Source organism: Syngnathus typhle, linkage group LG12 (genome assembly GCF_033458585.1).
Source record: "Syngnathus typhle isolate RoL2023-S1 ecotype Sweden linkage group LG12, RoL_Styp_1.0, whole genome shotgun sequence".
NCBI lineage: Eukaryota > Metazoa > Chordata > Actinopteri > Syngnathiformes > Syngnathidae > Syngnathus > Syngnathus typhle.
In genome coordinates this window covers 7,610,096-7,634,966 of record NC_083749.1, presented here as the reverse complement: position 1 = coordinate 7,634,966, position 24,871 = coordinate 7,610,096, and the positions used below count along the sequence as shown (strand labels likewise).

Below are 24,871 nucleotides of genomic sequence, written 5' to 3'. Positions count from 1 at the left end.
TCTACATGTGATGATATTTTTAATAATGCAGAGGAAGTTGATTTCAGTTGAAAACAAGCACATCTGGCTTCAGATTGTGATCAGCTCATGCAGTGGTAATACTTGCCCCACTACTGTCTCATCAGATTCATATGCCAGTGTGCTGTCTCTCTCTCTCACTCTCTCTAGTGAAGGGGCTGGGGATGGGGGGGGCGTGTGTGCAAACTCATGCACTTGAATATTGCCAGGCCAGCTGGCAGAATATAGGCCATGGCTCTGCTGCACAATGACGTGCACAAACACGGAAATGATCAAAAGCCCATTTAGTACAATACAACGGTGTGTGTGTACATGCCTTCCTGGTTCATCTTTGGGACCACGTTTTCAGATAGTCTTTAGTCTGTTACGTTATTGTGACAATGTTTAGAGATAAGCTAGCACTGCACCTCCGTAATGTTTATTCCAATGATGATTTACAGTCTAAACAGTTTATGTGCAGGAGTGAATTCCGGAGTGTGACGGCCAGGATCGGTAGAGTTGCTAAAGTGTATGCACTCCACTGGGCCGCAAAATATGCGCTTATAATTTAATAAATCAGTAAAATAATGTTTTGATGTCATATTAAATTGATTGTATTATTGTGGTTGTGGTTTGTGGTATAAACATAAGAACAAATGCTAAAAGTTATATGTAACTAAGTCAATGGCAGGAGGCTGTCTGGTTTCAGAAGAATGACAATTTTTGATTGTGGGGCAATTGGAAATAATAATAATAATCCATAATCATAATACATTTGCAGTGCAAAATAGTTCTCCAAATAATTAACTTACTGATTGATGCCTATCTGATTGAAAACTGTCCTCATAAAATATGAATATTATAATCGGGTTTTTTTTAACTAAAAAGATTAAAATGAGAGTTCAAAGTACCTTTACAAATTCAAATGTAACAAAAAAATATATAACACTTTATTATAATAAATATGACTACTAGTACTAGTGCAGCAGTATTGCATTAATATAAGTTTAACAAGTGATATCTTTTTTGTCAGCTAGCATGACACCACCCTGACACATTGATATATATGTCAGTAGGTTTGGGGAAGTTAATGTAAGACATGAGCATTGAGCGTTTTTTATTCATCGGGCAAAAGGGGAGTTCTTTATTATGACAAAACAACAGTGTCAAATCTTAGAGTACAAATGAGTCAAGCAGATGAAAATAAGGTTGGGAATAGATGGGCAGGACTATAACTATTTGCATATTCAAAGTTGGGTCAGGAGAGCTGTTCAGTGCTGATTAAAATTTGATTACTCAGAATTAATTTTTTTGTACAAAATTGCCAAACATTCCTTGTACACAATATAATACAACCATATTAGAAATTAAATATCACTTTTTCACTCTGAATATACAAGACGTCAAACTAAAATACTCTACCGGGAGAGCAGGCTCAAGAGGCCATTTTTTTTTTTCAGTTCTTTTGTCCCAGACAAACTGTCACTCTGTCTGCATGCTCCTTATCTTCCAGACGATGACAACTAATTATACCTTAGGGCTGCAATAAAACCCTGCCTCCTTAACTTCTATTGAGCGTGTGCCGAGGGGCGGTACTCTTAAAAACTGTGCGTGAATGGCAGCCAAACATTCTTCAAATGCAGAAAAATGACATGGCAATTCTTTTTTTTTTTTGCTAACCCTTTGAAGGCTATCCATCTTATTGGTGAATTTAACACATTAAAATCAAGCTTTAGAAGACGCACGGCAGTAACGAAGCACCCGTATTCCGCTGTAATGACAAATATCAGTGGAGTGCTCGTGGTATTGTAAATAATAAATGGAGCAGGCGCTCCTTTCTAACATTTTACTCGCAGTTTGGCGTGGGAACTTAGAGTACTCATCTGTGCTTGCTGCTGTGTGAGTAGATCTCCCCCCGTCGTGCATATATTAAAAATGCCTGTTTCTAAAAGAAATGGACGACTGTTAGCTTATTACCCTATTATACACATGGACAAATGAGCCTGGGAAAGCAGTCTCGCTTGTTTTAGTCTGGTTATGTTAGTGGTGGCCTTTCTGTTTCATGTTAATATTTTTGGCCCCTTTTGCTGATTTGGACTTAATGTCCGTGTTTTTTCCACGCTTATTGGTGCACCCACCTGGTTGTCATCAGTTATAGGCTATTCCATGTTTTTATTACCATTGTTTATCTTTCCTGTTTATTTTACCCCCGCAAGCATATATTTGATCCAGCGTTGCTCATTGTTTTATTTTTCTTGTATTTGGAACTCGTGTCTTCTGTTTTTTTCTTCTGCTGTATGACTTAAATTTTGCTGTGATTGGTTCACCTGCATTTCATGACAATGATATAAAAGTTTTCAGAATGTTTATTCAATTTATTAAACCCCCATTTGGAGATATGAGAAAAAACATGTTGTGATGTTGCTCGAACATTGTTGCTTTAAATATCAATCATTTATATTTCAACATTTTTACAACATATTCTTTTTTTAGGCTCTAAAATATTTTTATTTCCCCTTATCCTCTCATTAATACTTTGATTGCATTTAGCTTTGTTGTCTGATTCCCTATTCTATTTCCCTAATTTACCAATTTTACCCTTCTCAGCCTTCGCCTGAGCATCATCATCATCATCATCATCCCTTTTTCGTCATGTCTTTTATGAAAGCCATCGTGACACGGTTGAAATGATGCTCCCCGGCTGTGTCGGCACTGCAAGTGAAATGTGTCAAGCGTGAGCTGATCGTACACGGCATGCCCGAGAGTCTTTTAATATGGCGCCGTCATGTGATAAATGAGTCAGTTGCTTGCTTCGTGGGCATAGCCATTCCAAAGCAGCCAACAGAAGTTAATATGCGTTGTTAGTTCACATTTGCGTCATTTTTTATAGGTGATTGTCTTTTTAGCTAGTTGTGTGTGAAAATCGCAACTACTGTACCATCAACAGGACTACAAAAAAAATAATGCTGGTTGCTGTATAGCTGCTATTCCTACTCTTCAAATCAAACCAAGTTAGTTGGTTTGCAAAACCGAAGTCTTGTCGCCCATTGTTTTAAAGTCAACGGTTTAATTAATTCATTGGCTATAATCTACTGATTGATGTCGAAACGGTCTAGAGCTACAAGTCTCCACTTTATCCATCAAAAGTTTGTTTGTTTGCTCTTGTCGTAAGGTGAAAAGTGGGAGCGAGTGTCAAGTGGATGAGTGGTCTTGACAAGAGTCGAGTCGACTTGTTCACGCTGGAAGACTGCCAACATCTTTATTTCCTTTCTTTTTTGTCTCTAATCTTCCCTTTCCCCCTTTTATTCCCTCCCGTGTATACTTTTCCCACTGGCCGCTGCCTCCACCGTTTATTGTCGCTCCGACTCTGCCTCTGTTTTGATGTCAGTCATGCTTCCAGCTGCTTCCACGCCATCGTGCCCGATGTCCTAGGAAGACAAAAGGCTTCACTCCTGGGCCTGACGCCAGCCAGGTTGCCCCCGCTCTCTTTCTCTGCCGGACCCCTGAGGTTTTCTGATTCAGATGGAATCTTCTTTTTTGTTGTTGTTTAATCTTCTGCATTTCCATGGAGACCGCAGCCGGGAGACTGGACCATGTACTCTGGGCTTTGCCCAAAACTTGTCAGAAAAGGATGTGTGTAATTTTCTTTTGTCAGTGTGCACGGCATTTGGCTGCATCTGAACTTTACAAGTGCCAAGTATTTCTAACTTAACATTTCTGCAACCCACTTTTGCCTGTAATACTTTTTCTTGGTGATCGTGTAGTTCGTTTTGCCCGACAGTAAAGTTGGATTAGTTAGAGGATAATTACATTTTTTTGACAAACAGGGGACAGCTAGTTGGCTAGTTAGTGATGTCCGGAAACTATTTGGATAGTTCCCATCAAAGGCAAAGCATTGAAATAAGCATTGAAATAACTCCTATATATAATAATAAGGTATCAAAAATAAGTTATAATATATTCTTATAACTAATCTTTATTTTTTTGCCAACGTGAGAGCATGTGCTGATACAGAATATTTGAAAAAAAGAGCCTGAAAATATTCTTGCCTATGGTAGGTTATATGCAGTTCCCTTGTGACTGTGCAGGATTGTACATAGTTTGTGAAGTATGGGGAATAACATGTATTGGGCCACATTATGAAAATATTGACCGTCTATTTAAAATAGTTTTTGTTTATTTACAACATTTATATGTATTAATAGACCACTGGAAATGCAAAAAAAAAAATCTGTTTACCTAATCAAGTGTTTGGTGAGGTGATACAATCCCATCTCAGTCAATTAATGGAGACGTGACCGAAAAGGGCGTGGCACTCGGAAAAGATGGCTTGAATGGATTTGCCTTATCTTTGGGAAGTCAACTAGGAACTTTGTAAGAAGAGGCAAACAAAGTGACGCGACGAGCTGTAAACACAGAAACGGAATAGGCATCGAGGGAAAAATCCACATTGTGGCCAGCGTGCTGAATGCAGCCTTTATTGAGCATTAGTTAAAAGGGACACATGAGGCGGGAGTCTCCTGTAACCATGGAAACCCTCCCAGGAGCTCTGTGACGGACGGATAATAGAGTGAGAGAGGAGTTCCTTTTCTCTTCTTCAGCCCTCCCTCCTCTTCCCTCCCTCTCACTTGTTCTCCCTTGCACTCCTCCTCTCTTGGGCACTTTTGTGAGATCCTCGCATCTTGTGGGATTTTACCAAAGTCTGCGTTGAGAAGTTCAAGTCACAGTCCTTGCTGGACAGTGCTCACATCAATTACCCTCCCCTTATCTGAGACAATTTTTTTATGGACTCTCAGAACTGTTTTAGGGACTTTTGCATCCAAAGGTGGTTTTGTGGCAGCTGAAATGTCCTCCAAAGGCACAGTGTCAGCCCGTGATTCCTTTGTCTACATTTCAGAGGCCGTGCTGTCGAACCATGGTGCTGCCCCTGAGACACAGCAACCTGAGAATATGCAATGCTTAACGGTGAGTAGCGCACCTCTTTTCATTTACGTTTTCGTATGCGTGCATAGTCACAGCTGATAGGACTGATGACCTCTTAGAGGGGTCGGTATTCAAGAAACTCATCATGCATAAACACGCCCTCACTAAGTTAGCGGCTGTGTTAAGTTCCGTGTCACACATTCCCAGACCATGGCAACTAATTGAATTCAGTCTTTGGGGGTTAAATGGTGAATGGGGCAGAAATAACAAGAAAGCAAAATGATGGCTTGTCATGAAACAAGCTGAATTGGTTACCTGACAAGGCTGTTGCAGAAATGCAAGTCCCTTTTCGTTTGAATTAAAAAAAAAAGTTCCTGTACAGACAATGTAACGAGGATGCTAGGCCGGTCCTCTGTTTGTGACAGCCTATTGACTAATTCATGCTCACGTGTCACGTGACCGCCATACTTACTGTTTTTCATCAGCTTGTTTAATAGCCTAGAAATATTTTTCAAGTACAAATATTTACTGTATTTCTGACTTAACTACTTTCTTCGTGTAGATTAGTGATTTCCAAGTTGTGACGCAAATCTGTTGTAAACTGAAGGTAGTTGATGATGCCGCTACATTTGGCAAACTGTTAAAAAATGCTCACTGTATGTGTCTCGGTTGCACAACAATAGAAACAATGAATGAATGAAGGAATGATCCAACTCTAGCAGCAATATTCATACAATCATGTTTGAGTGGAGAGGCTGCCTTCTCCTGGCCTCCCTCATTTGCCCTCTTATGTATATCTCATCGTGAATCAGAGCAACAGATGATTGTGTCGGGACAGTCTCACGGGAGAGTGGAAGGAGGGGCAAAGTACATGCATGGGCTAAATTCGAGGGCAATGGAAAATCTTTTGAGACTTTCATCTTTTTCGCTATCACTTTGCCCTTGGTCCTCCCTTCATACGGCTCATCATCCTTCTGGGCTTTTTATACTGATGACGCATGAGTTTTTCATGGATTTACCCAAGACTCATTGAGGGCTTTTGACACTTGAGGTGTTGGCCACTTGATGTGTTCTATAAAATCACAAGGTTATTCAAAGAATATTACAACTATATTCAGTATTTTGAGTCTTGTTTGTGATGTGTTTATGCACATTACATTGAATCAGAAGTAGAGAAAAAATATTTTGGATTTTCCTCCAGCCCTGTTGGCTGTAGTAATAATGCAAATGGACTGTACACAGCCCATGTAATAACAAATAATAAATATAATAACACAACAATGTATCTCCTTACATGATGCTACAATTGGTCAAAGCAGCAGAGTCATGATGAACATTATCAGCCATTGCATTCCCCTTGTTACCGCTATCCCCTGCATCACTTTGCTTGTCGGCGAGCATTAGCTCCTAATCTGTCACTGTGCTAATGGTTTTGACACATCTGTCTGTTGGCCATGTATCACAAAGAAGGGTGAGGTTGGCTGTGAAGCAAGAGTTTGGATATTCCTCAAACGACCAAGATTGTTTTGATATTATTGGGGGTGCACATCTCCAATATGTGTCAGGGTCTCATTCTTTTCATCTAGCGCTATTTTCCAATTTTGTTTCCTTCATGGAAGCATAGCACAAGTGGGATACCTAGTCACCCTTTAAGCGAGTTGTCATTTCTTGTCCTTGACAAAGATCCCAGAGCAGATGTATACTGGCCATGTGTGTGTACAGTACGTGCAGAATGTGTGTGTTTACTAGAAGCAGCCCAATTCAATTATATACAGTTCATTTGTAATTGATTTTGGATGATGGATTGGCTGCTATCTGCCTATAGCCACAATTGTGTGCATTCTCTGTTCTCTGTCTCTCTCTATTATCTCTATTCTGGTTATTGTCCAATATTAGAACAGTTAACTCTAACACTGTTCGATTTGTTTGTTGTTGCTTAATGGAAAATATGTATGGTGAAACATGAATATTTTTCCCATCGGAAATAATGGAAACTCCTCATCATGGTGATATTTACTGCACAAGCAATGTTTAAGTATGATTTGAATGATTTGATTTCTGTTATTTAAGTTTAAAAATAAGACAATTGCTGAAATTGTGATATATTAAAAAAACTAAAATATTAATAATATTAAATTGAAAAAGTAATTAAAACAACTAAACATACCTTTTAATGACAAATGAGACTGGTATGAAATGCATGTTCAGACACATTTTGCAATGTTTTTGCAAAAAGTGTAAAAAGCTCTTGACTAATTGGCCACAGTGGCTTGACTTCCTATTTTTTCTCTAAAATTTAGATCTTGTTAGAATTTTTGCAAATGATGAGTTACTTTTTTGCCAATGTCTCATTTATAGACAAAACTAAAATGTGAGCCATTTTTTATTTTGTGTAGTTCACAAATGAGTAGTTGATGCATAAAAAAAATACCACTATACCTCCTCATTGCATTTATTAACTAGAATTTTGCAATTTCTGGAGAAATTGCGTGTGAAGGCGAAATGTATGAATAACTTTTTCGGGGAATGCTGCCGAACGATGTTGAAACGTGTTGAATTACTTGAGAAATGTAGAATATTTGGAGAATTTGTGGTGAATTTCAAAATTGAAAGTTTGGAATATTTGGTAAGTGGGAAGTTGTGGAATAGGTAGGCAGAAGATGAACAGCTGAAAGTTGGAATGGGTTGAATCGGTTGAAAAATGTAGAAATTAGAGTAGAAAAACGAAATTTTGGAGAATTTGGTTGAATTTCGAATTTGGAATTTTTGGTAAGTGGGAAGTTGTGGAATAGGCAGGCAAAAGATGTACAGTTGAAAGTTGGAACGGGTTGAATCAGTTGAAAAATATAGAAGTTAGAGCAAATGTTGAATCCCCATAGAGAATGAATGGGAAAATAAAAAAAGCAATTGCGCCAAAATCTTTCTAAATTTGGAAAAAAAACAAAAAACGGCCTCAAGAGGTTCACTTTTGGGGTAAAAATGTTGAAACGGGTTAAATCGGACAAAAAACGAAAAAGTTAGCAATTGTAGCTATTTGGGGCACTTAGTGTTGAAATAAGGTCACTTCCGGTTTGATTCGGGTCATTTCCGGTCTAATTTGGGTCACTTCCGGTTTATTTGGGTCACTTCCGGTTTAAAACAGGTCACTTCCGGTTTAGCTGAGGTCACTTCTGGTTTATTTGGGGTCACTTCCGGTCTAAAAAGGTCACTTCCGGTTCATTTGTGGTCACTTCCGGTTTGATTTGGGGTCACTTCCGGTTTACCAGAGGTCACTTCCGGTCTATTTGGGGTCACTTCCGGTCTATTTGGGGTCACTTCCGGTTTATTTGGGTCACTTCCGGTTTAATTTGGGTCACTTCCGGTTCGTCTGAGGTCACTTCCGGTTTATTAGGGGTCATTTCCGGTCTAAAAAGGTCACTTCCGGTACATTTGGGGTCACTTCCGGTTTGATTTGGGGTCACTTCCGGTTTACCTGAGGTCACTTCCGGTCTATTTGGGGTCACTTTCGGTTTGATTTGGGGCACTTCCGGTTCATTCTGGGTTCATTGGTGGCACTTCAGGGTCATCCAAGATGGCCGCCACACTGGAATTGGGGGTCAAGGGTTGAATTGTGTAAGCATAGTGGAAGTGGGGGTGAATGGGAGTGAATGTGGTAAGCATAAGATGAATAAAGGGAATAAATGTGGAATGGGTTGAATCGGTCGAAAAATGTAGAAATTAGAGTGGAAAAACGAAATTTTGGAGAATTTGGTTGAATTTCAAATGTGAAAGTTCGGAATTTTTGGTAAGTGGGAAGTTGTGGAATAGGTAGGCAAAAGATGAACAGTTGAAAGTTGGAATGGGTTGAATCGGTTGAAAAATGTAGAAATTAGAGTGGAAAAACTGAATTTTGGAGAATTTTGGTTGAATTTCAAATTTGAAAATTTGGAATTTTTGGTAAGTGGGAAGTTGTGGAATAGGTAGGCAAAAGATGAACAGTTGAAAGTTGGAATGGGTTGAATCGGTTGAAAAATGTAGAAATTAGAGTAGAAAAACAGAATTTGAGAGAATTTTGGTTGAATTTCAAATTTGAAAATTTGGAATTTTTGGTAAGTGGGAAGTTGTGGAATAGGTAGGCAAAAGATGAACAGTTGAAAGTTGGAATGGGTTGAATCGGTTGAAAAATGTAGAAGTTAGAGGTGAAAAACGAAATTTTGTGAAATGTGGAATGTGCCATTAAGAATGGATGGGGAAAAATTTGTCGGAATTTTGGGAATTTTGCGGAATCGGAAAATTTTCGGAATGAGAAAAATACAAGCGCTCATGTCGTGAATATTTGGAATACGTGAAAAGTGGAATGGAGTGAATCGGATGAATTTTGTGGAAGAAGAAGCGGGACAAAAAAGTGGCGGGAATAAAATAGAATAATAATAATAACTAGAATTTTGCAATTTCTGGAGAAATTGCGTGTGAAGGCGAAATGTATGAATAACTTTTTCGGGGAATGCTGCCGAACGATGTTGAAACGTGTTGAATTACTTGAGAAATGTAGAATATTTGGAGAATTTGTGGTGAATTTCAAAATTGAAAGTTTGGAATATTTGGTAAGTGGGAAGTTGTGGAATAGGTAGGCAAAAGATGAACAGTTGAAAGTTGGAATGGGTTGAATCGGTAGAAAAATGTAGAAGTTAGAGTAGAAAAACGAAATTTTGGAGAATTTGGTTGAATTTTAAATTTGGAATTGTTGGTAAGTGGGAAGTTGTGGAATAGGTAGGCAAAAGATGAACAGTTTAAAGTTGGAACGGGTTGAATCAGTTAAAAAATGTAGAAGTTAGAGCAAATGTTGAATCCCCATAGAGAATGAATGGGAAAATAAAAAAAAGCAATTGCGCCAAAATCTTTCTAAATTTGGAACAAAACCAAAAAAAACGGCCTCAGGAGGTTCACTTTTGGGGTAAAAATGTTGAAACGGGTTAAATCGGACAAAAAACGAAGACGTTAGCGCAAATGTAGCCATTTGGGGCACTTAGTGTTGAAATAAGGTCACTTCCGGCTTGATTCGGGTCATTTCCGGTGTAATTTGGGTCACTTCCGGTTTATTTGGGTCACTTCCGGTTTAAAATAGGTCACTTCCGGTTTAGCTGAGGTCACTTCCGGTTTATTTGGGGTCATTTCCGGTCTAAAAAGGTCACTTCCGGTTCATTTTGGGTCACTTCCGGTTTGATTTGGGGTGACTTCCGGTTTACCAGAGGTCACTTCCGGTCTATTTGGGGTCACTTCCGGTCTATTTGGGGTCACTTCCGGTTTATTTGGGTCACTTCCGGTTTAAAACAGGTCACTTCCGGTCTAGCTGAGGTCACTTCCGGTTTATTTGGGGTCATTTCCGGTCTAAAAAGGTAACTTCCGGTTCATTTTGGGTCACTTCCGGTTTGATTTGGGGTCACTTCCGGTTTACCAGAGGTCACTTCCGGTCTATTTGGGGTCACTTCCGGTCTATTTGGGGTCACTTCCGGTTTATTTGGGTCACTTCCGGTTTAATTTGGGTCACTTCCGGTTCGTCTGAGGTCACTTCCGGTTTATTAGGGGTCATTTCCGGTCTAAAAAGGCCACTTCCGGTACATTTGGGGTCACTTCCGGTTTGATTTGGGGTCACTTCCGGTTTACCTGAGGTCACTTCCGGTCTATTTGGGGTCACTTTCGGTTTGATCTGGGGCACTTCCGGTTCATTTTGGGTTCATTGGGGGCAGTTGAGGGTCAATCCAAGATGGCCGCCACACTGGAATTGGGGGTCAAGGGTTGAATGTGTAGGCGTAGTGGAAGTGGGGGTGAATGGGAGTGAATGTGGGAAGCATAAGGTGAATGCATTTGGAATGGGTTGAATCGGTTGAAAAATGTAGAAATTAGAGTGGAATAACGGAATTTGAGAGAATTTTGGTTGAATTTCAAATTTGAGAATTTGGAATTTTTGGTAAGTGGGAAGTTGTGGAATAGGTAGGCAAAAGATGAACAGTTGAAAGTTGGAATGGGTTGAATCGGTTGAAAAATGTAGAAGTTAGAGGTGAAACACGAAATTTTGTGAAATGTGGAATGTGCCATTAAGAATGGATGGGGAAAAATTTGTCGGAATTTTGGGAATCTTGCGGAATCGGAAAATTTTCGGAATGAGAAAAATACAAGCGCTCATGTCGTGAATATTTGGAATACGTGAAAAGTGGAATGGAGTGAATCGGATGAATTTTGTGGAAGAAGAAGCGGGACAAAAAAGTGGCGGGAATAAAATAGAATAATAATAATAACTAGAATTTTGCAATTTCTGGAGAAATTGCGTGTGAAGGCGAAATGTATGAATAACTTTTTCGGGGAATGCTGCCGAACGATGTTGAAACGTGTTGAATTACTTGAGAAATGTAGAATATTTGGAGAATTTGTGGTGAATTTCAAAATTGAAAGTTTGGAATATTTGGTAAGTGGGAAGTTGTGGAATAGGTAGGCAAAAGATGAACAGCTGAAAGTTGGAATGGGTTGAAAAATGTAGAAATTAGAGTAAAAAACGAAATTTGGGAGAATTTGGTTGAATTTCAAATTTCGAATTTTTGGTAAGTGGGAAATTGTGGAATAGGTAGGCAAAAGATGTACAGTTGAAAGTTGGAACGGGTTGAATCAGTTAAAAAATGTAGAAGTTAGAGCAAATGTTGAATCCCCATAGAGAATGAATGGGAAAATAAGAAAAAGCAATTGCGCCAAAATCTTTCTAAATTTGGAACAAAACAAAAAAAACGGCCTCAGGAGGTTCACTTTTGGGATAAAAATGTTGAAACGGGTTAAATCGGACAATAAACGAAGACGTTAGCGCAAATGTAGCTATTTGGGGCACTTAGTGTTGAAATAAGGTCACTTCCGGCTTGATTCGGGTCATTTCCGGTCTAATTTGGGTCACTTCCGGTTTATTTGGGTCACTTCCGGTTTAAAACAGGCCACTTCCGGTTTAGCTGAGGTCACTTCCGGTTTATTTGGGGTCACTTCCGGTCTAAAAAGGTCACTTCCGGTTCATTTGTGGTCACTTCCGGTTTGATTTGGGGTCACTTCCGGTTTACCAGAGGTCACTTCCGGTCTATTTGGGGTCACTTCCGGTCTATTTGGGGTCACTTCCGGTTTATTTGGGTCACTTCCGGTTCGTCTGAGGTCACTTCCGGTTTATAAGGGGTCATTTCCGGTCTAAAAAGGTCACTTCCGGTACATTTGGGGTCACTTCCGGTTTGATTTGGGGTCACTTCCGGTTTACCTGAGGTCACTTCCGGTCTATTTGGGGTCACTTCCGGTTTAATTTGGGTCACTTCCGGTTCGTCTGAGGTCACTTCCGGTTTATTAGGGGTCATTTCCGGTCTAAAAAGGTCACTTCCGGTACATTTGGGGTCACTTCCGGTTTGATTTGGGGTCACTTCCGGTTTACCTGAGGTCACTTCCGGTCTATTTGGGGTCACTTTCGGTTTGATTTGGGCCACTTCCGGTTCATTCTGGGTTCATTGGTGGCACTTCAGGGTCATCCAAGATGGCCGCCACACTGGAATTGGGGGTCAAGGGTTGAATTGTGTAAGCATAGTGGAAGTGGGGGTGAATGGGAGTGAATGTGGGAAGAATAAGGTGAATTAAGTGAATAAATTTGGAATGGGTTGAATCTGTTGAAAAATGTAGAAATGAGAAGGGAAAAAGGAATTGGGTGTGAATTTCAAAATAAAAGATGTGAAGTTTTTGGTAAGTGGGAAGTTGTGGAATAGGTAGAAAAATGATGAACAGTTGAAAGTTGGAATGGGTTGAATCGGTTGAAAAATGTAGAAATGAGAAGGAGAAACGGAAATATTGGAGAATTGGGTGTGAATTTCAAAATAAAAGATGTGAAGTTTTTGGTAAGTGGGAAGTTGTGGAATAGGTAGAAAAATGATGAACAGTTGAAAGTTGGAATGGGTTGAATCGGTTGAAAAATGTAGAAATGAGAAGGGAAAAGGAATTGGGTGTGAATTTCAAAATAAAAGATGTGAAGCTTTTGGTAAGTGGGAAGTTGTGGAATCAGTAGAAAAATAATGAACAGTTGAAAGTTGGAATGGGTTGAATCGGTTGAAAAATGTAGAAATTAGAGTAGAAAAACGAAATTTTAGAGAATTTTGGTTGAATTTCAAAATAAAAGATGTGAAGTTTTTGGTAAGTGGGACGTTGTGGAATAGGTAGGCAAAAGATGAACAGTTGAAAGTTGGAACGAGTTGAATCGGTTGAAAAATGTAGAAGTTAGAGGTGAAAAACGAAATTTTGTGAAAATTTGTCGGAATTTTTAACGTGAAAACGTGAAATTTTCGAATTTGGGAATTTTGGGAATGTCGAGAATCCTTCCGAATGTGATTAGAATGTGCTGAATGATGTGAATTTCAAATTGGAACGACGTAAATGTGAAATGTCGAATGTGCCATTAAGAATGAATGGGGAAAAATTTGTCGGAATTTTGGGAATTTTGCGGAATCGGAAAATTTTCGGAACGAGCAAAATACAAGCGCTCGTCGCGTGAATATTTGGAATACGTGAAAAGTGGAATGGAGTGAATCGGATGAATTATGTGGAAGATGAAACGTGTCAAAAAAGTGTGGAGAAACGTAGAGAATAATAATAATAACTAGAATTTTGCAATTTCTGGAGAAATTGCGTGTGAAGGCGAAATGTATGAATAACTTTTTCGGGGAATGCTGCCGAACGATGTTGAAACGTGTTGAATTACTTGAGAAATGTAGAATATTTGGAGAATTTGTGGTGAATTTCAAAATTGAAAGTTTGGAATATTTGGTAAGTGGGAAGTTGTGGAATAGGTAGGCAAAAGATGAACAGTTGAAAGTTGGAATAGGTTGAGTCGGTAGAAAAATGTAGAAGTTAGAGTAGAAAAACGAAATTTTGGAGAATTTGGTTGAATTTTAAATTTGGAATTGTTGGTAAGTGGGAAGTTGTGGAATAGGTAGGCAAAAGATGAACAGTTGAAAGTTGGAACGGGTTGAATCACTTAAAAAATGTAGAAGTTAGAGCAAATGTTGAATCCCCATAGAGAATGAATGGGAAAATAAAAAAAAGCAATTGCGCCAAAATCTTTCTAGATTTGGAACAAAACCAAAAAAACGGCCTCAGGAGGTTCACTTTTGGGGTAAAAATGTTGAAACGGGTTAAATCGGACAAAAAACGAAGACGTTAGCGCAAATGTAGCTATTTGGGGCACTTAGTGTTGAAATAAGGTCACTTCCGGCTTGATTCGGGTCATTTCCGGTCTAATTTGGGTCACTTCCGGTTTATTTGGGTCACTTCCGGTTTAAAACAGGTCACTTCCGGTTTAGCTGAGGTCACTTCCGGTTTATTTGGGGTCATTTCCGGTCTGAAAAGGTCACTTCCGGTTCATTTTGGGTCACTTCCGGTTAGATTTGGGGTCACTTCCGGTTTACCAGAGGTCACTTCCGGTCTATTTGGGGTCACTTCCAGTCTATTTGGGGTCACTTCCGGTTTATTTGGGTCACTTCCGGTTTAATTTGGGTCACTTCCGGTTCGTCTGAGGTCACTTCCGGTTTATTAGGGGTCATTTCCGGTCTAAAAAGGTCACTTCCGGTACATTTGGGGTCACTTCCGGTTTGATTTGGGGTCACTTCCGGTTTACCCGAGGTCACTTCCGGTCTATTTGGGGTCACTTTCGGTTTGATTTGGGGCACTTCCGGTTCATTTTGGGTTCACTGGGGGCACTTGAGGGTCAATCCAAGATGGCCGCCACACTGGAATTGGGGGTCAAGGGTTGAATGTGTAAGCGTAGTGGAAGTGGGGGTGAATGGGAGTGAATGTGGGAAGCATAAGGTCAATGCATTTGGAATGGGTTGAATCGGTCGAAAAATGTAGAAATTAGAGTAGAAAAACGAAATTTTAGAGAATTTTGGTTGAATTTCAAATTTGAGAATTTGGAATTTTTGGTAAGTGGGAAGTTGTGGAATAGGTAGGCAAAAGATGAACAGTTGAAAGTTGGAATGGGTTGAATCGGTTGAAAAATGTAGAAATTAGAGTGGAATAACGGAATTTGAGAGAATTTTGGTTGAATTTCAAATTTGAAAATTTGGAATTTTTGGTAAGTGGGAAGTTGTGGAATAGGTAGGCAAAAAATGAACAGTTGAAAGTTGGAATGGGTTGAATCGGTTGAAAAATGTAGAAGTTAGAGGTGAAAAACCAAATTTTGTGAAATGTCGAATGTGCCATTAAGAATGGATGGGGAAAAATTGTCGGAATTTTGGGAATTTTGCGGAATCGGAAAATTTTCGGAATGAGAAAAATACAAGCGCTCATGTCGTGAATATTTGGAATACGTGAAAAGTGGAATGGAGTGAATCGGATGAATTTTGTGGAAGAAGAAGCGGGACAAAAAAGTGGCGGGAATAAAATAGAATAATAATAATAATAAAGTAAATGGAGTAGAATAACATATGTGTGAAGGCCTTCGCCTTCACACAATAATAATAGAGAATGGTGTAGAATAACATATGTGTGAAGGCCTTCGCCTTCACACAATAAAGTAAATGGAGTAGAATAACATATGTGTGAAGGCCTTCGCCTTCACACAATAAAGTAAATGGAGTAGAATAACATATGTGTGAAGGCCTTCGCCTTCACACAATAATCTTATTTACCACCCAAGGGTAACATTAATCTTTTTTATCATCCAAAAGTCAACCAAATTGACAACTAGTAGTAGATGGAGGGGGGGGGTGCAGATGGGCTTCGCCATTGCTTTGAAAAAAATGGCACAAAAGTGTAAAAAGAAATTAACTACTGTAAAATATACAGTCAATAAAACATCACATTTTCATAACATCATGAAGATGTCTGACAGCTTTAAGAATATGACCGTGACCAAAGGCGCTCGTAGCTATTAAACAGCTCATGCTGCTAATCAGTCGACCCGACTTAATGGACTTCCTATTCATCAGTTCACCATTTTCTATGGGGCTGGCCTCATTATGGTCCTGGGTGAGCTGGAGCCGAGCCCAGTTGACTTGGTGCAAGGGACGGGAACCACCTTGGACTGGTCTCCAGCCAAACAGCTATTCACACTCACATTCATAGTGCAAGGAGAACAAACTCCACAACAGAAGCCTAAAACTCAGAACTATGAGGCAGATTTGCTAATCACTCTGCTGATCTTTCTTCTTTTTTGTTTAGGTTTAACAATCCAATGTGACAGCAAGCGCTTTGGTGTTTTTTTTTTTTTGGCAATATCTGCCACTTGGACAGTTGTCTCACATCCTTCTCACTTGGAACAATGTGACCTTCAAAATGTTGGAACTGCCGTGTTGGTTTGAATGCTTGTGAGCACGCCGCCTCCTTTGATAGCTCCTTTTTTTTTTACATCCGGGAGAGCGTGAACCCACACCACTAAAGACCAGATTGGCCTCATCTGGCCGGCAGACAAGCATTTCAATCTCCTCTCCCTTGAGACATGCTTTTCTTCTCGCCCTCTAATCCGTCCTTCTGCCCATTTAGAGGTGAACAGCGCCGCGTGAAAGCAAGACAAAAGTGTTTTTTGTGTGCTTGACGTGGTAACCCTAGCCCCTTTTCAAAAAAGCAAACAGGGAAAAGCTGCCATTACCTCCACTATGAGGGGATCTTAAGAAAATGGGCCCTCAGCAGCTTCTTTATTCGCGCTTTGGGGAACGTTCTCTCCCTTTTTTCTCTTCCTTCCCTGTCAGTGTTTCATTCCACGATGCCAGCGATAGACATGTAAAGATACAAACCGTTAATTAAAGGGATTTGTTCCTGCTCACACTAGTCGCTGTCTTGTATGTGTGGATATCTGACAAGGGGACATTCACAACCATACACGGACATTTTGTGATTCATTAGCCAAAGGAGAGCCTTGATGACTAACTTGGGCACAGAGTTGGATAGAGATACAGATGCAGAATGATAAATTACTTTTTGCTGTGAGAATCTTACAGTTCACCTCGCTTCATTTCAAAATGGCACCTTTCGTATCTTGGTGTGGTCTTTTACAAAAGAGGAAGTGGCTTAGTTACTTAAAAGCAGAAAAATGTGTAGATTTTAATTGATGTAGATGTATAGTAAGTTTAGTTAACATATGATTTCAAAATGTAAAGTAAAAATGTTGCTTGAAAAGTATTTAAAACTTAAGTAAAAGTTACATTCAAAGTGACGTTAAAATTACATGAAAAATACATTTGACCTATCATCGTTTTTTTTTTTCCATCAACGTTTGAAAAAGGAGGGACAACAAGGGATGTTCAGAGAAAACGATTATGAGAAGTGATGTTATGCAATGGTTTGTTTATTTTAGCAAAGAAGTCAGTAAGATTGATCAAAAATGAAACGGACAAGATTTCCTGTCTTTGTCATTCAAGTCCACGACTTTTCAACAGCTTATTAATCGTGTTGAATTTATTTTCACATCTGTAAAGCAGTTAGGATAGCATTATCTTTCCAACTTATTTTATAATGACAACACTTTGACCCCGAAACTTTTTTGTAACAAATATTTCCAGTTGGTGAAAAAAGTTTCGAGAAACTAATAATTTAGTCTAACTAGCTACCAATATTTCTCGTCTATGTTTTTTTTAATGTCAGATTACCACCACTTTCCCATGGGTGTCGATATTAAAAACAAAAATACAAGTGGTGTTTGGATAACTGGCAGAGGAGGAGGAGCGATTGTCATGGTTTCGGAGAGCTGTGAATTTCCGCACAATTTGGTCGACAGGGGAGGGGGTGGGGGCTTGAAAGGAAAAGCAGAGGAAATATGGAAGGTGAAAACATAACAAACAAGTCTGGATAAAGGTTGAGGGAAGTGTGGACGCACTTGCGTCACAGTCCTTTGCCCACAAGTGGTGCTCGCTTCCATTTTTTGATTACGTCAAAAAAAAAAAATCATTCAATCTCATTCACACACTTGTTGCTCTGACATTCATTGCAACTTTGTGTGTGTGTGTATCTGTAAAAGTGATCTGCGGCACCTATGAGAAGCTCATAGTGTGGACACAGGAAGCAAACGGGCCTTATCGCGGGCAGACACTCAAATCTATGCAGGCCGTGGAGGTTGGCGAGGTATGCGTGGGTCCATGTGTGCGTCTATGTGTGTGTATGTGCGTGTTAATGGGGGGTTCAGTGCTGCTGGTGGTGGTGGGAGGAACTTCCTCCTATTCTTCTGCTGCTGAAGAGTTCCCATGAGCGCTCCTGCCAGCAGCGACAGTGGCCCGAGCACAAGTCTCGACTCCGCGTCGCCGGCGGTCCATGCAAGCCGAGCTCAGGAGGCCACAAAGCACCAATCTGGAAGAAGACTGAAGAAGATCGCCACCTTGATGACATCATTACCACCAATCGTGAATGGAAGATAGCTCAGAAAACTGAGCGACAAACTTCCAGGGAATCTGACTTTTGCTGCACAAAAAGAATTCCGAGCGACGTGAGGCTGAGATGATCCACAACACGCTCAAGTCCCAGCAGGAGGAAGAGGAGGCGGCGCCAATTCCCGCCCGTACGCACTCGGCCGCACAGAGGCGGCTATGGAGGTACTCGGGCTGCAAGGGCGCCGGGCGACCTGAGAGCCAGCGCCGCAGCGTGTGCGTTCTTTCGGCCGACTTGAACGGGACGGCGGGAGGAAGAGGAGGAGGGGGCGTGATGCACACCATTCACGGGTTGTGTCACCTCTGCATTGGATGTAGACTACCACAGGTGTGTGTGTGTTAGTGTGTCAGACATCAAAATAGATCAGAACAGAGCGCCTCAGGATACAGCTCTGATACAAGATGAGTATAAAAAACCCAACATCTCAACTATGATTTACATGATCAGGATTTTGGAGCCAATCACTGATCAGAGTTTCCCGAAAAATATGAAAAAAACCTTAATCTTATTTGCCCCAATCCTTGCTATTGTTAACAATTTTAAATGATCACTTTACTGGGGAGCTATTTTTAGAGCAGGCCTGTGGGCTTTTTTGTGTTCCTTGGGGTCTACCTAATTACGTTGGTCTTGGAATGAAGTTATCCCCCCCCCCCCTCACCAGTCATCTTGAGAACGCTACACAGTATGAGAGCAACTAAGCACACCCCTGCGAATGTATTTCTCTATTTAGATATTTATATATTTATAGTCTATGTGTGTGGGCATCAGTTAAAATGTATACCCTTTGGGATGTTAGCTGCGTAAGAGTCAGACCATAAGAAATATTTCTCATAACTTTTACACAACTGTAAGTCACAATTAAAAAAAATAATGTAGCCTTGTGGATACATATAATTATTAGCAGCTTTGAAAGACATAATGTGTGTAGACTAGTCTCCATAATGTCATGTGTGGCCAAGAAAACCTTAGCAGCAAAATACATAACGCCATTAGTTCTGTGTGCGTGTGTGGCGCTCCACTCACTGAACATACTGACCCAGATAACATTGTCTTACCCAAGAGGAAGAGGAAAATGACTAGTTAAGCAGGAGATGTGTGTGATGTGTGATTTCCAATCCAACCCAAAGCATGGATGATCTCACTAATGATACACACGTAACGCTGTCACAATTAAGACAAGCGGTGTATTGCAATTAGCGACTGTGCCTCTCCATTCTCAGTGAAAGGCGGTGCACTGAGGGATGAATGCTAAAAAGAGGAACGGTCCAGAGCTCATGCATGAACACATATGAGCCTGTCTTAGTGTACAAGATATGTTTAAACCCATGGTTTGCGTCCATTCATATTTCCAGTGTCCATTTTGCTGAAATATTAATCCCTCCGCTCATATATTTTAAATGAACACTGGAAGAAACTTTTATTTTTACTTTTGTTGTCAGCTCACATTATGATTTTATTCTTGCACTGCAGTATTTATTTACCTGAATATACTAGTATAGTTGAACTGTGCTTAGCTATACAGTGAAAGCTCTTATTTGTTTGGATTTGTAATCAGTACTTTCCACAGAAAACAGTGGAAAGGAATATGTTGTGGTCGGTCACGCTTTGACCATCATAGTGGGCAGGTTGATATTTTAATCATTGTTAACCTTCTTAATTGCAGAAGTCTATGAATAGGTAAACTGCGATGGCTAACTTAATAGCACCTAATTTGTCATTATTACTTTTTAGTGTCCAATTATGTCACTTGCCACTTCCAGGAACTTTTTTTTTTTTACCTACAATATATGCGCATATATTCTGTATGTTATTTGAGATGCTTCAAAATGTCTTGCTTCTGTCAGTCTGATTATTTTATTTTTATTTTTTTTGCTATTGCTGAGTCACAACAATTTGCCCCGTTACTCACCCATTTCTTTGGCGTCTTTCTCATGAATTTGCAATCGCGTCTGACGTTTTAAGGTCATTGCAAGCTTCAGGGCCCCTGAATAGTTACATTATGCCACTGAATACTTTTGTTGAGAATACATTTTGTTTTTGCTAATCTCCTCTTTTATATAACAATTTTATTTAACCTTAGCGGTCACTTTTGATTGTGGCTGACCTTGGTGGAAAGGTTCAGAATTGGTCGTGGACTGACTTTGATGATTCTGGGTCAGATTTAGTCACTCCTGATATTGGCTGGATCTCTGGATGTTTCCTTCCCTCTTTCCACCTGAGGGTAAATCTGTCACACCACCTCCAGTCAGTTCAAACAACACATTGTGGACAAGAAAAGAAGCTCCCTCAAGCCTAAATGCGCAGCACGCATTCAGCAGATAAATCACAAGTTTGACATCTAAAAAGAAGACGCAGAAACCTCGGACAGCAGACAACTCACGCTATCTCCGGTATTTTTGTATTCAGAGTGTCAAAATGGGACGTATGGCTATCGAATGAATTTGAAGCCTGTCAGAAATGTGATTGAGTTGAAAATTGGCAGCGGGTACATGGAACTGCAACGTTGTAAACGACCTTGGCGAAGACAATTAGAAACTCGTATTGTTTCGGCCAAACTTCGACAATCAATTTCCATCCTAGTATTTTCAGTCAATGAATTTCCACATATCGGTCTTTTATGAGGGCGACACATTTGGCATATGAATGGGAGCCGGGTTACCTGACAATGCCTCACGAGGCAAGGCATTCCTCCGCCGGCGGTGAACAAAGAAAGTCAGTCTTCCCTCTGTGGGAGTTGTTTTTCTCACCAGCTCAGCTAATTGGCTTCCTCAGGAAAACTGCCGTCAAGACAGTTCACATAGGAAGCGGACTTCGAAAACAAATCGGCTTAATTACTCCTGGTTTCCTTGCCAGTCCGCTACTTTCATATCCTCCGCTTGGTTGTTGAGTGCAAATAAGGCCACGCAAAGCCAAACTGATGATCTGCTTGTGTCTTTGTGTTGCAGGTGACCATCCTTCGAGGAAAGGATGGATACGGATTCACCATCTGCTCTGATTCGCCTGTGAGGGTGCAGGCTGTTGATCCAGGCAAGAATGTCGAAAAACAATACAAAGCCATGTTTCTACCAAGCAGTATAGTTTAGATTCTGGTATGAGTTGGAATATTGAATCCTGATTGGCTGATGTTTCCTATTTATATTTAGTAGAACAAAGAATAGGATTGCACGCAAATCGTAGCAACCAAAGATTTCAGATTGTCTTTTTGCAGACAGCGAGCGTATTGTGATATAGATAAATTCAGCTCCACTGTGTATTTTACTAATGAATGGAACAAAGAAGACAAAAGCAGTAAATAATGGCGGACATTCAGATTATTGTCCTTTCTTTGCATACAAAAAGAAGACGAGGAGTGTCTTGTGCATTGGCGGAGCTAGAGGGTGGCTCAGGGGGGCACCGGTCTCCTCCTTAAGTATGCTTGGACCTCTCCAGGTGCCAGGCCAGATAATTAACTTTTGGGTATTTTCAGTCTCCCCCAAAATATTTCTCACATTTTCCCTGTTCTCTGTAAAGAACATGTTTATCAGCATTTTCTGAAGGGTTTTTGGGGTTTGTAAAGAAATTTTTCCTAGTATAGATGTTCACTTTAGCTTGCTCTGGTACAGTTTGGAACAGTGAACCATGATTTTCCTTGCTTTTACACTGTGAAACCAAAAAGAGGAAAATACAGTAATCAATGGAAGGCATCCAAAATGTGGCCTTTGCACATGGTGAGAAGACCATGAGTGAGAATACATCAACACCCGCACCCTTGGGTGTCAAATTCACTGATGTGCTTTGGTTTCCAAAAACCGGTACCATAACGATGTGTAGTTTTGGTAACCTTGGCAAATTTGTAAAATGGAGTGATAGTGGAAACTAATTTAACTGCTCCTTGTAAAATCACACATTGCCATTCATTATTATTACCCATAACTAGTTAGCTTTACTATCTGCTTCTATTTTCACTAACTTTGGTGCATTTAAACAGCCTCTTTTTCACCATATTGCACCTATTTCCCAATTATCAATCCACTTTTGAAGCCTCATGAATAATTCTCCCTGTCATAAAAAAATAATGTCACCAGTGGCCTTCTGTTTTTCATCTTTTCGCTTTGAGGATTGCTGCGAGGATCAAGCCAAGCAGCGGGGTGTCGCCGTTAATAGGGGGAACCCGCATTCATTTTCTCCTTGAATCGAATAAACAAGCTTTAAAAAAAAAAAAAAGCCAGATCCACTGGAATCGTATACCTTGAGTGACGTGTCTTTGTTGTGGTTTTTGTGGCAGGAGGCCCTGCGGACCAGGCGGGTCTACAGCACCTGGATACGCTTTTGCAGCTCAATGGTCAGCCCGTGGAGCAGTGGAAATGTGCGGACTTGGCTCATGCCATTAGGTAAGACCACCTGCCATCTTGTTTACTTTGAATAGTATCCCGAATCTGTACGAGTCTCACTTTGACAAAGAATGGAGACCGTGACAGCATTGGTGGAAAACTGATATTGAGCTATGTCATCTACAGCACTTTGGGATTATTTTTATTCACAATCAACAGCGTTCTTTCGCTAATAATTCATGCAATTCTGTCATGTGACTACAGAAACAGTGCAAATGAGATCACAGTTGTGGTGTGGCGCAGCGGGCCCTCAGCCAAACCCAACTTTGAGGGTCTCATCCACCGACCCTCTTACAAGCAGCCCATTCCCAACTACGACACGCCTTCGCCACCCGCCCGCCGGCGCACCCCGGACTTGGGCACCGGTCGAACCCCGCCGGCTATCCCTCCGCTCCCGGCGCACCACCGCACCACGGCCTCCCGGAGGCTTCTAGTCAACGGCTCGGAGGGCGTCGCAGGCGGCAGCGTGGGCGTGGGCACCCTGAGGTGGGGCGCCCAGGGCGGCTCGGCCGAGGAGCTGGACGGCAGGCCGCGGCACCTCCAGCCTCCTCACACCGCCACGCTGAAGGGAACCAGGGTGAAGGCATCCAACGGCGACAACTACATCATCCTGGCCCCCTTCAACCCCGGAAGCCAGGTACCGCAGACTGGTGGTGGGCTGCATCTACATCATCTCCTCCGTCCTCCTCATCCTCACCACGGTCACATGATGGCTCATGCTAGATATGTCTCCCTACCCTTCATCCCTGGTGCTAATTGATAGTGACTTTACACAAGGGCTTCCTTCAATGTTCCTTTTATTGTGAACGCAGGAAGTGCCGTCAGACGACAATAAAGCACACATCTTAATGTCCGGCCATACAAAGACATCTGGTCAACAAAGCATATGTTTTTTAATTGCATCATTTATCGCACAGGTATCCTGATTATTTTGACCATGTTTAATGCAACAGTTCATGGATGACACATGGGGATATTTCCAGAATTGTGTACACTATGTACTGATGGTTGCATCTAGTGGTTGCATCAATAAAGAAAACTTGTTTTCAAAAGCAATGAGTTTCAAATGAGTTCCTTAGTTAATAACAGTCTAATTACACATTACTAACACATTTTTGTGCGAGAGCAACTAACCAGCCTAACATTTTTTTAATACCCATAACTACTTTATAATCATCAAATCACCCCCTTGTGTCTCATTGAGCTGAAGTGGATCGTGTAAAAATGTCTCTGTGTGATTACACATTTGACTCAAAGTCAAACAGGAGATGATTCAGAGAATAAGAATGAATGATAATCATAGGTTCATTGTACAATACCAAGCATTAAGCATTTAAGTAGTTACCATTGTCTACATGTGCAGGCTAAATTTACTTTGAAAGGACTGCTGGCAACACTAACACAATGCTTTCATGTTATCTCTCCGCAAAGTGACGACATGACAACATTTACACTACATGTCATGTTATGATGAAATCCCACATTAGTGATTTTATTTTAGTGTGAAACGAGTGTAATGTACCATTTTTGTCTGCTTTCAGATCTTGAGGCCAGTTTATCAGGAGGATCAAGGAACGTTAGGTAAGACAGATGTGTTTTTATTTCTTTTAATTAGTTTAGAATGAAACAGCTTAATTGAAGTAGTCTGTAAACTAAGACCAAACGTGTGTAGAAAAATACACACTCAGAAAGATGAAGCTGTGAAAATTGAGATAGGCTAACCAGCAGCACCTCATTTAATTGCTTAGAGTGTGAAAGATTTAATCAAATATGCTTTTGTCACTATTCTAATCAAATGAACATTTTTCACTCTGAATTTATTGTCATCTTTATCATCTTGTCTTGTAGCCAGCCGGTTGTACAGCACGCGGCAAACCTCTGGGGCCTCAAACCCGGCCGCTGGTTCCGCTGGTGGCGTTGGAACCTTGTCATCCGGTCCAAGCGGAGGTGGTCCTTTCTCCAGTCGCACTGGCTTCCTGCGTCGCTCCAACAATAGCAAGACATCCAAAAACACCTCCACCGGTACCGGCGTGCCCAACTACCCTCAGCAGAGTGCCAACTTTGCCAACTACCAAAACTGCACCATTGTCCGCTCTCACGTCCCTCATGGTAACTACGGATATGTCTCTTCGGCGCCCAAAATCCTAATTTTCCCCATATTTGTTCAGGTGAGTCATTTTTGTGTC

General features: G+C 40.7%; 1 protein-coding gene across 5 annotated transcripts in view; it reads left to right on the top strand.

The window, feature by feature from the left end:
* Nucleotides 1-24,871, top strand: part of rgs3a (regulator of G protein signaling 3a) — an 83,175-nt gene that overhangs the window by 871 nt on the left and 57,433 nt on the right. For 2 of the 5 annotated variants that reach the window (XM_061293322.1, XM_061293323.1), the window contains exons 1-6: nt 17,908-18,642; nt 21,261-21,342; nt 22,580-22,685; nt 22,890-23,322; nt 24,227-24,266; nt 24,534-24,853. In XM_061293322.1, coding sequence (XP_061149306.1) covers nt 18,385-18,642; nt 21,261-21,342; nt 22,580-22,685; nt 22,890-23,322; nt 24,227-24,266; nt 24,534-24,853 — 1,239 coding nt within the window. In that variant the 5' untranslated portion in view covers nt 17,908-18,384. Of the gene's footprint in view, nt 1-4,658; nt 4,963-17,907; nt 18,643-21,260; nt 21,343-22,579; nt 22,686-22,889; nt 23,323-24,226; nt 24,267-24,533; nt 24,854-24,871 lie in introns of those variants that run through there. The other 3 variants (XM_061293321.1, XM_061293320.1, XM_061293319.1) reach the window with 3 other exon arrangements.